The following is a 14307-nucleotide window of genomic DNA, read 5'->3' on the forward strand; positions in this document are numbered from 1 at the left end:
TTTATTAACAAAGGAATTGATAGGAACTATGAATTTTGAATTTAATTATTAGTTAAAATAAACATTTTAAATTTCATATAAAAGTAGAGAGTTTTTCATTCTTGGTACTGATAAAATAAGCAGACTCAAATGAGGGATACATTGTATCCACATTATTGATATCTTCTTTAGATACATCTGTAGCAGAATATATATATATAGTATTCAATGTTTCTTGCTTATTAACAATTTTGGAAGCTAAAATAAGTTATATTTTAACATAATTAGTTACTATGAAGTCAGTTTCTTTCTGAAATGAAGGACCATCTTAAAAAAAAAAAATTAATAGTATTTTTCCCCAATTACATGTGAAGACAGTTTCCAGCATTCATTTTAAAAGATTTTGAATTTCAAATTTTTCTCCTTTCCCTCCCTAAGATACTACAACCCTTCTTTTTAACTGTGTTCTTTAGATGGTGTACTATGACTATGAATCATGGAATACTGTAGTCTCAAGAACTGAAATTGAGGAATCCTAATGGAAAAGGGGTAGGCTTATGTTGGCACTAGTAAAGTGTAACACTATGTAACAAATGAGGAGAACTGTTATAAAGATTTCATCAGAGAGATGTTCAACATAACTAGAAAATAAAAAGTGATTTGATCACATAGCTGACAGCTCTAATTTCCATCTCGATTGATTCCTTCAAATGCTAGTGTTTTCTAGTTTTTATTTTTCTTGCATTTTGTGTGTATTTATATAGGTATATATTGTCTCTTCTGATAGAATTTAAATTTCTGGATCACTTTTTTTCCTCTGAGGCAATTGGGGTTAAGTGACTTGCCCAGGGTCACACAGCTAGGAAGTGTTAAGTGTCTGAAATCAGATTTGAACTCAGGTCCTCCTGACTTAAGGGCTTTTGCTCTGTGCCACCTAGCTGCCCCTTTAAAAGATATTCTTAACACCTGGCACAATGCTTGGTACATGGTAGATGTTTAATGAATACTTGCTGATTAATTGCTAAATGAATAACTTTATCTTTGTTTTATTGATATTTACACAATATAAAGTACACAAAGAAAGCCCCTATCATATTCCTCAGATCCTCTCTGTTACATTAGTGGGAAAATATGAATGAGAAAAGTTTCACAGCATAGGCAAGCATTTTTCAAAAGAATATGAACATGATTGCAATCGCAGATTTACTGGATTATTGAAGAATCAAATCTATATTAATGATGTTACAAGATTGGCTTCCTTTTACTTTGATTCTTTGTGAAGAATTTTTATATTCTTCCTTATTAAGAAAGTAGCAGTTTTAAGCATAATTATTATTAATTTCTTGAAGATTTTTGGTGGGTAAAAAGAAGTTGTTCACTTTTATTAGTGTTGGTATCTTTTTAATCTCTTGTGGCTAATGTGACTAGATAAAATTTAATTGTCTTTGTTCTTTGACTCTTGTTCTGTCCCCTGAGCTAAAAAAAAAAAAGAGTCAGAATTAAAGAATAGAAATAATGGTGGATAAAATTTCAAAACACAATATTCATTAGAATAAATTACACTTTTATCTCACATTTTCATAATGATGCTCTGCATTTATATATCATCTTGTACTAAAGATTGATATGTGAAGTGATTTCTTCCACATTAATATTGTTAGGTTTGTATTGTTATTTTCATTGCACCAATGAGAAAAACTGAGGTTTTTTTTTTTTTAATCAAATGGTAAAATAAGACTAGTATAGATAAAAGTTCATTTCTTTAAATATTATAATAAAGAAGTATTCTAACTAGTTAGATAAAAGTATTTAACACATATTTACTATGTTTCATGCCTTGTACTAAGTATTGACAATCAGATTTAAAATTGGCTTACAAAATATGCTTTCAAAAAGCTTATGTCCTAACTGGGGGATGTGACTCACATAAGGAAATTGTGTCAAGGAAGGTATTTTGTTTTGAGAAGTCATTGAGTTGATGAATTGCAAAAAAGGGTATTTAACTAATGTGAATTTTTTTTAACTTTCTGTTTATTTTTTTATAATAACATTTTATTGACAGAACATATGCATGGGTAATTTTTCAACATTGACCCTTGCAAAAACTTCTGTTCCAACTTTTTCCCTCCTTCCTTCCACCCCTTCCTCTAGATGGCAGGTAGTCTCATACATGTTAAATATGTTAAAGTATATGTTAAATACAATATATGTATACATATTTATACAGTTATCTTGCTGCACAAGAAAAATCGGATTTAGAAAGAAGGTAAAAATAACCTGAGAAGAAAAATAAAAATGCAAGCAAACAATGACAGAAAGAATGGAAATGCTATGTTGTGGTCCACACTCATTTCCCAGTGTTCTTTCCCTGAGTGTAGGTAGTTCTATTCATTACTGATCAATTGGAACTGATTTGGATCCTCTCATTGTTATAGAGAGCCACTTTTCATCAGAATTGATCCTCTCATAGTATTGTTGTTGAAGTATATAACCTCCTAGTTCTGCTCATATCACTTAGCAACTGATATGAATCTTTATGAAAATAACAGTAGACTTGATTTGACTACCGTTCCAGATAAGAAATGGAAAGGGAGGTAAGGATGTGTATGGACTAAGACAACTGGCCAGAGGATGGCCTGGCATGATAGGTTTGGGGCTAGATAGATATATCAGATGAGGTTATATTTATAAAAACGGCTTGACTCAGTGCCTGTTTGTCTATACATGTTTTATTATTTTTATTATATGTAATGTAATAATTACACAAATGTTTATTATTATGAAGGCAGTATATAAATGCTTATTCTATTCTCTTCTCCTAGATACAGTAGGCTCTCCCCATTCAGGGTGAGATTCACGGAAAGAGTCCAGTGAGTAGCTTAGCTTTTCCAGAGCATGAGGTTTTGGAGTTCCTTAAAATAGTCTTTTAATTGATCTCCAAGCCTATTATTTCTGACTTTACCAATCCAACTTTCACACAGTTGCCAAAATTTTATAAATACATTATTGGTCTTAACCTATTATTTCACTGTTTGAAAAACCTTAAATGATAAAATATAAACTTAAACGAAGTGATTAAAGTTGTAAGATCATATATCTACATATCTAGCCTTAATTCATCTTGCTCTTCTTCAGACAAACTAGACAACTATTTCTTTCCGTATTATATTGATCAGTCTTGTAATTTCATATAGCCTATTTACTATGTTTGGAAAGCTTTTTGTCCTTATTTCTCTGAACATTAAAATATTCTTCCTTCAAGGCCCAGTTCAGGTATTACCTTTTCCATGAAGTTTTCCTACTAACCTTTATGAAACTGAGCACTATCCTAAATTACTTACAATTTTTTTTTTCTAAACTCCTTTTCCTTATAAGGACTAATTTCTGTCATATTTATGTCTACATGCCTTATTGGATTGCAATGTTTTTGAGTCCATACACTGTCATTTTTTATTTAGCATCCCTAGTGGCTACCATGGTCTCTTTCAGATCACAATTGTTTGATAAATATTTTTAGAATTTGAGTTAATTAATGAATTTTAGATAAAACACCTGAATAACAAAACTCTTTCCCTTAACTTGGGAGATGACCCTTTAAGTTCATTGTTAACCAGTTAGAATAAATTCCATATAGAATAACACTGTACCTGATTTTTTCTTATCTGTTTCCATGTAAGTGTCAGAGGACTTGAAAGTGAACAGTTTTTATTGTAGGGTAGGAAGAAGAGCTGAACTGTAACTAAACTGTGTAATTTATAATTCTTTATGGGCATCATTTCAGTTACTACAATAAACATTTCTACCCTCTAAATAAAATTCATTGACATTCTCAAGTTTCCATTAAAACAAAACAACAGAAATATATCTGATGTAGGATAGAGGTGATATAGATATGTTATTTTACTTCTTTACTAATGAATTCAAAGCATTTTAAATTATTTGTTCATTACAGATAGAGAGGGAATCAGCTATTTCACTTTGCAGTTTTTTAGATTAGAAATATAATTTTATGAATATACTCATTTTAACAAAATCTTATAACAGTAAAAAAGCTTGTATGTCAGTTACATAGAATTTATCATTGGATATTACCTCTGTTACAGATTGTCACTCAAGCAATTGGGATGAAGTAATATTTGTATTCTGTACTAACTCTGAATGACACTATCCATCTTATTCTCTGCTATCTCCTCCTTTTACCTTCATCAAAGAGGTATATGGATTGATTAGCAATCACACTGCATACCTTTTAGGATATTCTATCTATTTATAGATGAAAATAAGGCTTTTATAGACCTCTTTCTTATGAAAACTTAATATAATTGAAATTGAAGTATTGTCATTAAATTCAATTTTTTTTTTTTTTTTGTAGAAAGGGAATTTTGGGAATTATGTAATAAATGTAATTTGATGAGACCAAAGCGTTCCCATCACTGCAGCCGATGTGGTCATTGTGTTAGGAGAATGGATCATCATTGTCCATGGTAAGACAAGATTAATTAATTTTTAATCATTCTAGATTTTGTTATGTTTGTTTGCTTAATGACTTGTTAAATTTTCCTAATCATTTCTAGGTTGAAAAATAGGATGAGTTCTGTGTTGATAGTAGACAGGCAGTATATAGATAATGGAAAGAACAATTCACCTTCCTTTTCTAGATTCCCCCACCCCCAAACAATACCTTTTTCTGCACCATGAGATTTACTTTTCTCATATTAAATTTTTATCAAAATAAATATCTTGTTTATTTAGTTTGAAAATGACTTTACATACATCATGTATAGTTCTTTTCTACTTCTGAAATTCCATATTTACTGAGAATTGTAGATGGGGCAGGGATTGAGTACAGAACTAAGTTGATCTTTTTGATCAATAGGGGGCTCTCTTGTAGCAGCTAAACACTTGGTAAAAATAAGCTTTTGAGCTTTATTTTTTTAAAACTTGAAATTTTGCAGGATTTGTTATAAAACTTGAAATATCTATGAAAATCAAGGAATTGTATATAATTCTGTTTTCTTTGTATTACTCTACATAAACATTTATACTTTGGCATAAATATGTCTAGGTATATATAAGTTTGTATGTATTAGTGTGAATATATAGACACTCACAAATTTATATGAATGCAATTAAGTGTACAAAAAATACAAGAACTGCAAAATGTATGCGGTATTATTAGTAATTATTCAGAGATTGAGCCAAAGTTGATCTTGCCCCTTTACTTAACAATAGAAATAAAATAAATTGATTTTGATAACTTGCCTAAAAATTGACTAGACAATGTCTACAAAGTTAAAACTTAGAGTTGGAAATTTACTGACATTAGAAAAATGTCTTTTAAAAGCTATTGAAATATATTATTATAGTATAAAATCAAAAGATTGCTTAATTTTTTTGATTTGTGACAGATGTCAATGGTACTTTTCCTCCCAATGTAATAAATTGGGTTAAGATAAAATAGATATCATTATCCTCTGAGAAATCTAATTTTAAGTGCAGTTTCAAATCATATGCACAAAAAGTTAACTCTAATTGCTTCACACATTTGAGTTTTAGTTCCTGTTCAAAGAAATGCTTCTGATTATTGAATAGGAAAATGTAGAAAATGTGCCAGCTTTAAATCCTTTCTTTAAAAAGAAAACAAAATTTAAGCCTTGTGGAGAATAAAAAGTACAACAAAACCACCCATTTGTAAACTTTCTGAACATTAGAAAACAACGTTATTTTTAAAAATAATGAAAAAGTAATTCTTAATCTTGGGTGACAGAGTATCTTTATTTCATTAATTATAGAAGTGTAAAACTTATTTTATATTTGTAATCAGTTTCTTGGTATATGGGAGAGTGTGGAGGGCAGTAAATAAAATAAGGATACTTCATTTAGCCTTTTTTTGGTTGAGAGCTATTAAGGCATTCAATATGTAAGGCTATATAAGTTTTATCAACTGGCATAAATTTGGAAAAAGTGAGTTAAAAGAAAAAACTGTTTGGAGAAATCATTCCAGGGCTCTTTCATTTAGCAAACTTCAGATTAAAAGATCAAAACTCAAGTGGCTCTTTGATTTTACTATCTTTATTCAATGTAAGTATCCTAGGTTTTCATTTTATCAGATATTTAATAAAACAATTTCTTTATAATTAGACAGTAAGCATGTATTATTACACGCTTATTATGTGCTAGACTCTGTACTAAATGTTGTGATTACAAAGAAAGGCAAAAATTATTCTCTTTTCAAGGACTATAGTCTAATGGGGGAAACTACATAGAAACCACCATGTACAATGAAGATATTTAATTTATTTTTATATTTATATGTATAAATGTATATATGCATACAATATATGTGATTTACAATTTATCACTTATACATGCACACACAGCACACATGCATGTTTATGTGTTTATAAACATACATGATTAATTGTATATAATTAACAGAGGGAAGGCAGTAACATTAAGGTTAATTGGAAAAACTTCTTGTAAGATGTGGGATTTTAATTGTAACTTAAAGAAAGACGGGAGAGTCAGGAAGTAGAGATGAGTGAGGAGAGGATTATAACTTTCTAAGTAGATTCCTTCATCTACACAATCCTAAAAATAAATGCTATAGACATTACCACATAAATTGTTTAGAAGAGGAAGTAGGGATGAAAATAGAAATATTTAAAGCACCAGGATTTTAAAGTGTTTTGTAGGGATGAAGATTATACATATACACACTCTTATGTAACTTAGCACTTTACATTATTTAATCAATTTATTTTAAATGCAAATTTAATGCAATAAAATTTAATAAATAAAAAATAAAATTTAAATTTTATTGTTATTATGATAATTATCACAAACACCCCTATTTCTACTAGCTTATTCTATATTTAGATTAGAAAATGAAGTTGTGGAAAATTATTTCCTTCTCTAAAGGAGCAATTTAATATGATGAATCACCAGGAATGTGATTCTTCAATATTAACTTCTGTTATATCATTTCCCTCCCAGAGGCTGACAAAGTAATTCTGCTTTGATATGGTGAAATAATTTAGAATTCTTTATCTTATTGGCCTCCGGGTCTTTGTTAGGGTATTAAAATAAATTTAGTGATTTTACATTGTTAAAATGCTACTTGATAGTGAAAACATTAGCTAGATGTTTTTAAAAATTGGAAATGTTTAAGATTAAAAGTATTTTATTTAATTTTGTTCTAAACATGAAACTCTTTTATCTTTTTTAAAAACTGTATTTTGGAAATATTTGGGATTAGCTTTTTCATATTAGCATGATTTTAGAAATATTTCTAACTAGGAGGAAAAAGATCTAATGAAGATATGTTGTAATTTTTCTTATTTTTTAGAACTTAGGGTATGTTATTTTTATTAGGAAAATGAGTCAGAGTGAATCACTTCTATTAGGCTGATGAATTATTCTGATTATAATTTCAGGGGAAGTTGTAGTGTATATTATATTTAATTAACCGTGACCTTTATAGTAATTAAAATGTATAATTGGACTTGAGCTTCATAATGGTTAATATGTTTGATGTCAAATTTTTGGAAAGTTTTCCAGATTTATATTTCCACATGAAATAAGCAGTTTTTCAATTTTTTAAGATATATACTATTCAGTAAACAAATGCATTTAAAAATAAGATTTCAAAGGGAAATTCATCACAAAGTTAATGTGATATGCTGAAATCTCTACCATCCCTCATGATCTTTTCACCCCAGTTTCCACAAAGTAAACTATTGGTAGAAAAACTTGTTGATAAGTTAATCCTATTTTTAAAAAAAAATAAACAATGAAAAAATATATTTACCAAAATAAGAAAAATTATGTCCAGCTTTGACAATGTGCTTTGATTCCAAGAAATAAAACTGTCAAACAACAGTTCTGGAAAAGTTACTTTTTTTCCATTAGAATTGCCCTTTTGAATATGCATTATGTTAGAGAAACCAATGATTCTTGTCAAAAGAACTAGATTATAATCTTGCTAAAGTTAAATCATCTTACTGTATGACTTCTTCAGTTTCTCTGCAAAATGACCTCATTAACCTCATCCTTGTGAAATAACGTATGAGAAAATATACTATTATTATTTGAGTATGAAATCCCCAAGTACAAAATGCTTCCTAATTGTATTGTATTTTGTATTGTTTTTTATATTTTCTACTTCCTGTTTCTATTGAATGATTCTAGCAATCATGTCTAATTGAAATAAAAGTAAAATTATAACTTCTTGGGCTATGCTTCTGATCATTTCAAAATTGGCCTACTTCCATTTTTAAAATTTAGTTTTTCATTTGTTTTTGTTTTTTCTCTCTGCAGGATTAATAATTGTGTTGGTGAAGATAATCATTGGCTTTTTCTGCAACTATGTTTCTACACTGAGCTTCTTACTTGCTACGCATTGATGTTTTCTTTTTGCCACTATTACTACTTTCTACCGTTAAAAAAGCGTAACTTGGTAAGAAATTCCATAGCAGATATCCAGAAGGCAGCTATATCCTACAGCTATTAAAATGTGTTTTTTAAAAATCTAGAGCATTTAAAAAAATCTTTAAATGGAATTTGGGTTGTCATGGCAAAGGATATTACTCTTAAATAATGTACATTAAAATAGTGTCAAGATTATCTGCACCCTGTATAATGTTATTTATTAATGTTATTTCACATAGCACTGAAGCAATGGATTTGATAGAAAACATAGCTGCCTTTTACAATAAGGGAAAATAGAAAGAGTTGGATACTTACTCACTTGCTTTTTTATGTAATGTAATGTAATGAAGACATGGCTTAGTGGATTGAGTGGATTGAGAACTGGTATATCTCAGAATACCCAAGTTCAATTTCTGCCTCTAGTATATATTGACTTCGTGATCTTTAACAAGGCAGTTAACCTCTCCATACTCTAGACAGAGCTTTAAAGCTCTGCTTTAAAGATTTTAAATTGCAGAGACTCTTATTTTGATTTCCATCCCTACCCCCATTATTTCCTATGCTTATTTTAAAAACTCTCTTAGTCCTTTTTATTTACTCTCTATATTCATTTTTTTTGTTTGTTTTTCCTTTCTAAGGTAACCTTCAAACATTGGGATGATTTACTTTATTTTTATTTTTATTTATGTTTTTGCTGAGGCAATTGGGGTTAAGTGATTTGCCCAGGGTCATACAGCTAGGAAGTGTCTGAGGCCAGATTTGAACTCAAGTCCTCCTGACTTAAGGGCTGGTATGCTATCCATTGCACCATATAGCTACCCTGATAACTTTATTTCTTATTCTTTCATAAAGTATTTAAGTATGCCAACTCTATTCACTTTTCCAGCTTCCTTAGAGAAAGTCTTCAATTTTTGGTTTCAGTTTTTTTAGTTTCAATTTTTTTCTGATTTTCTAATTCAGCTTTATTTTTTGCATTAAGAACTATAAAATTTGACATATATTCAATATTTATTTCTCATTTATTCAAATTTCTGTTTTGAACCATTTTTGAATTTTCTTATTCTTTGATCTCTTGGGCTTTCAAAAGATTCTGTGTTTTATCACTCATTGGTTTTCTTTTGTCTAGTATTGTTTATTGAGAGTTTTGTAATATCATTGCAGATTTAGTACTCAGTTTCTTTTATTTTCTTCTTGATATTTTTATTGTTTGAGCATTTTCCCACATTTTACTCCATTTTCTCACTTATTCATTTACTTTGATTGGTGGATACACATGCCTAAGACTGAGGTATAAAATGCCTCAACCTTTTTCCATTTAAATTTTTTGCTCTGAGTAATCTGTGATAGAAGATTGGTTCAATTTTTTTTTTCCATCCTTCTTTTCTTTAGATTTAGTATAGTATGCTATTTCTCTTTGACCTTGACTACGTTGGGTCTCAAATTTTCTTTTTTGGGCTGATCTTAGTGTCTTATACTTTTTGAAAGAAGAAAGTATTCTAGGCATAGCCCTTTTAGTCTTGAGATCCCTAGTTTAGGGGATTAGCAGAAGGCAGCACATTTTCCTGTCATCCTTCCTTATTTATGACTGGTTAATTTGTGTTTCCTAATTGTTGCTAACTAATAGATAAGGTTGGATGGTTAGGGCTGAGGTATTCCATCAAAGTCTTTGCAAAGAGAGGTCCCCAGTATAGACCTCACATACCAGTTCATGAGTCAGTTTGTGGTCCCTGCCAGAAGTACAAATTAGGGGTTATGAGTGAATGCTTTAAGGATTATTCTCTCTATTATTGATTCATGAGGATTTTATCTGGTTGTAATTCTTTTTTTGTCCTATGGATTCAACTGTAATTACTCCATATTGGGGGGTAGATTTAGTGCTTTGGAGATATTTTAAAATTGATGGGGTCTGGGGAACGTGTCTAGTCTAGTCTGTCATCTTATTAGTCCTAAGACCTTTGTATATATTTATTTATCTGCATGATAACGCCCCTCATGTAAAGGAAACTATTCAAGAACAGTAACTGTTAAATTTTTTTTGTCTTTGTATCCTTATTACACTTAACTGAATGCCAGACAGTAGTAGATACTTAAAAATCTGTATTGCTTAATGGTAAGTATTTGGAGAAATCTATAAACAGAATGGTTTAAGAGAATCGAAGAAATTATTTCTAGGCGAAAGAAAACAGAGAAGTATTAGGAAAGGTTTCATAAAAAAGATGGACCTGAGCTGGGCCTTGAAGGATAAGGAGGATAATTTAACTATTTCAGGTATAGGTATAGAGCAAAATGGAGTTTTTTGTTTGTTTCATTTTTTGATGAGGCAATTGGTGTTAAGTGACTTGTTCAGAGTCACACACAGCTAGTAACTGTTTAGTATGTAAAGCCAGATTTGAAGTCTGGTCCTTCTGACTCCAGGACCAGTACTCTACCCCACTGTGCCATCTAGCTGCCCCCAAAGAAGAATTTTACAAGATGACATAGGTAAATGATAATTAATATAGTTTAGATAGAATATAAAGTGTGTAAAGGCAAGTAAAAAGGCTGGAAAGGTAGATCAGAACAAGATTATTGAAAACCTAAGTCAAGTAGCTGTTTGTTTTTTTTTTTTTTTTTTTTTTTTAATTGGGTAAATAGTAGGGCACCAGTGGAAGTTTGGAATGAGAAGGAGATGTTTTCACTTTAAGAAGATTATTCTGGGCCTTTTTGAAAGCTATAAGGAAGATGCAAAAAGAGGCATGGGAGGACAATTACTTATGCTTAAGGGAGAGTTCCTGAGACCTGGATGAGGATGACAGCAGTGGAAAAGAGGAGAAAAGAGGATACTATTGCAGAGTTAGACTTAATGCCACTTGTTAAGTCATTAATATGGAGGACAAACTAGAGGGAAGAGGCAAAGCTGATACTTAGGTTCAGCTTGGGGAGTTTTGGAGAGGAAAATATTTTTAGGGAAAAGGTGAGAATGTGAGCTCCTTATGAGTAAGGATTGTTTCATTCATTGCATTTGTATCCACCACACTTAATAAATATTTGTAAGGTGATTTGAGTTCAGTTTGGACATATTTAACTTAATATAATTGATTTCAGGAATCCCAGTGGAAAAAATTACATAGAAATTTTATTGTTGGAAATAGGTCAAGATTGAAGATACAGGTTTAGTAGTCACTTGCATACTTCCTTATTAGATGATATCATTATATTATCCTTATTTTCCTTCCAACCCTATGATTGCATTTTTTTTTTTTCAGTATCACACCTTTTAAATATGGGCATTCCACCAAATTCTATCCTTAACTGTTTTTCAAGCTATGCTCTCTTTTCCTTTATCAGTAGCCATTTATTAAGTCCCTATTTATGTGCCAAGCACAGTACTATGTTTTTTATAAATATTATTTTATCCTAAAATAGGTACTAGGATTATCCCCGTTTTACACTTGAGGAGACTGAAGCAAAGAGAGGTTAACTGCTTAGCTTATATGATATTTAGTAAGCATCTGAAGACCTGACTTCAGGTCTACCATACTCTCCACTGAGCTCCCTAGCTGCGTTCTAGACAAGTGTCTTTAAGGAGATTGGCAGGAGAATAAAAAAAAAAAAAAAAAAAAAAAAAAGATCTAATTCAATTTATTTATAATTGTGAATACCAGTTAAACTATCCTAGAACTTTGCTCAATTGAAAGTAAATTCTTTTTTACATTTAGTTTATCTAAGAAATCTATTTAGAAGGGGTCCTTTATTGGACTGGCAGAGACCCTATTATAAAACAGTGGCACTTATGTTACCCATTGAATAAAACCTCCAGAAATAATCTTATCACAAATGTTTTCTTTTCATTATCTGGTTCTAGTTTTCTAGTTATTTGGATGCTTTTTTTTTTTTTTTTTTTTTTTTTTTTTTTTTTTTTTTTTTTTTTTTTAGTAACTTCATTCTAAAAACTACGTTTTCCTTCACCTCAATTTGAGCATATATGTGCAAAGCAAATCCATATACACTGAATCTTACATGGAGTATTTCATAGCTTGTGAGACTTAAATATATATATATATATATATATACACATACATATATACACACAAATATATCTCAGAATGGTCTTAGGATATTATTATTATTATTTAATATAGTTTATAGAAAATAGTATTAAACTTTTCATTTTTATGTTTTGAATTTATTTTTTACAAATTTATCCTCTTGTTATTTAGAAATCAGTGGGAAATTGATGACCTAAAAGATTATCCTGATTTTGTATCCTATTATCTAATTGACCTAATTATAATTTCAGTTCCTTCACAGGCCATGGAGCTTCAAATTAGGAAAACTGGATTTCTCAATGACTTGTTGAATGATCTTGGGCAAGTCAACACATCTCTGTGTTTCATATTCAATATGAGTACACTTACATTAATATTTTTCTTTTCCTCAAATAGATGTTAAGAATTAATAATTAAATGGATGTTGAGAATCAATAAGAAAATGGGACCGTTTCTGTTTGACAAACTGATTTCTTGGATATAGGATATTTCTAAATATGTATGAATTCCTCCAAGTCATTATATAAATACCTAAATTCTAATTAACATAATGTGGTAAATTATTTTTCTTTTTATATATTATATAAGCAGTAAAAGGGTCTGTGATTTTTGCCATAAAACTGTTAATCCTAATTTTCTTTTAAGGCTATATTGTGATTAAAGACCAACCACATAAAAAGTGGTTACTTAAAAAACCCTGTGTGTATCGTTCTGTTGTCTGCTTAACAAATAGAATTGGTGGCTGCTGAAAAGAATTAGATTCCTTATTTGACAAAGAAAACCACATTTGACCATTTTTCTAAATCTAAATATCTTATATTTAAATGACTGAGGCTAATTGATCATAAGATCATAGGTTTAGAGGTAGAAGGGACATTGAATAATTATTATTATAGAGAAATTTTGTTTTTTGTTATAGGCCTTTTTTGTTGTTTTTTTTTCCCTTAGTACATATTAGAAAATTATAGACAGATTTTGAAAAATATATATGATATTTTAGACTGTCAGGCAATTTTTTGGAAATATGGTTTGTGATTTTTGTTTAATGGTTTACTAAATTTAAATTAAACACTTAAATAGTTGGACCCATAGCTTATAGAAAACTAGCAATCTCCCTAAATGTATTTTCTTTAAAGATAAAACAAATTATATGGGATTGGGATGGGAATGAGCAAGGCAGTAGATTGAAACAGTTTAGAAATCATTTAAAGCATTCACATGATTGAATTATTCACATTAAATTAAAAAAGCAACTATTCTTTTTTAAAAGTGACATCATTTGTATTTCTAATATAGATCAGCTAATGTGGTTGATAATTATGCTTTTAAGATCATGTATTGTATAAAGGTTCCTAGATGTGTACTTCCTGATAACTCTGTATTGAAGAATATTTTTTTTCAACAGGATCAAATGATAAAAATTTTATCAGTCGTATTGACTTTTTGATGAATATACATGCCTTGTCTGATGTACAGATTTGTTTTGAGGATTAAATGTGAAGACTAGATGCAAAAATGCTTTGTAAAAGAAAGAATTATACAAAGAGTAAAGAATTATTATTAATGTGAATGGTAGAATAGGTACAGTGGTAAAACTCAGGTTTCCTTTTCACAATCATTTTTAGGATATTTAATTTTAAATTGGTCATTTCTGATTGACTTATTTTTGCATGTAGGGCAACTTATAGGCTGGCTACATTTCCGATCCTCAATTTAGGTTTTTAGAATAAAGGACATGGTGCTGATATTCAGGAGAAGGAAAATAAACATTGTTTGGGATCTCAGCCAACTCTTCTGCTAGGAAGATATTGACATTATTGTCCTCATTGGCTGATTCTAATAGCGTTGCTAGGGACTTGGTGTCAAATAT

The 14307-nt window shown here is 29.8% G+C and overlaps 1 protein-coding gene across 1 annotated transcript in view; it reads left to right on the forward strand.

The window, feature by feature from the left end:
* The window catches only part of ZDHHC21 (zinc finger DHHC-type palmitoyltransferase 21), a 66179-nt gene that overhangs the window by 22394 nt on the left and 29478 nt on the right, over positions 1-14307 (forward strand). The window contains exons 7-8 of the mRNA XM_051987296.1: positions 4352-4463; positions 8299-8437. Coding sequence (XP_051843256.1) covers positions 4352-4463; positions 8299-8437 — 251 coding nt within the window. The remainder of the gene's footprint in view (positions 1-4351; positions 4464-8298; positions 8438-14307) is intronic.

The sequence above is a fragment of the Antechinus flavipes genome, chromosome 1 (genome assembly GCF_016432865.1).
Source record: "Antechinus flavipes isolate AdamAnt ecotype Samford, QLD, Australia chromosome 1, AdamAnt_v2, whole genome shotgun sequence".
Lineage (NCBI taxonomy): Eukaryota > Metazoa > Chordata > Mammalia > Dasyuromorphia > Dasyuridae > Antechinus > Antechinus flavipes.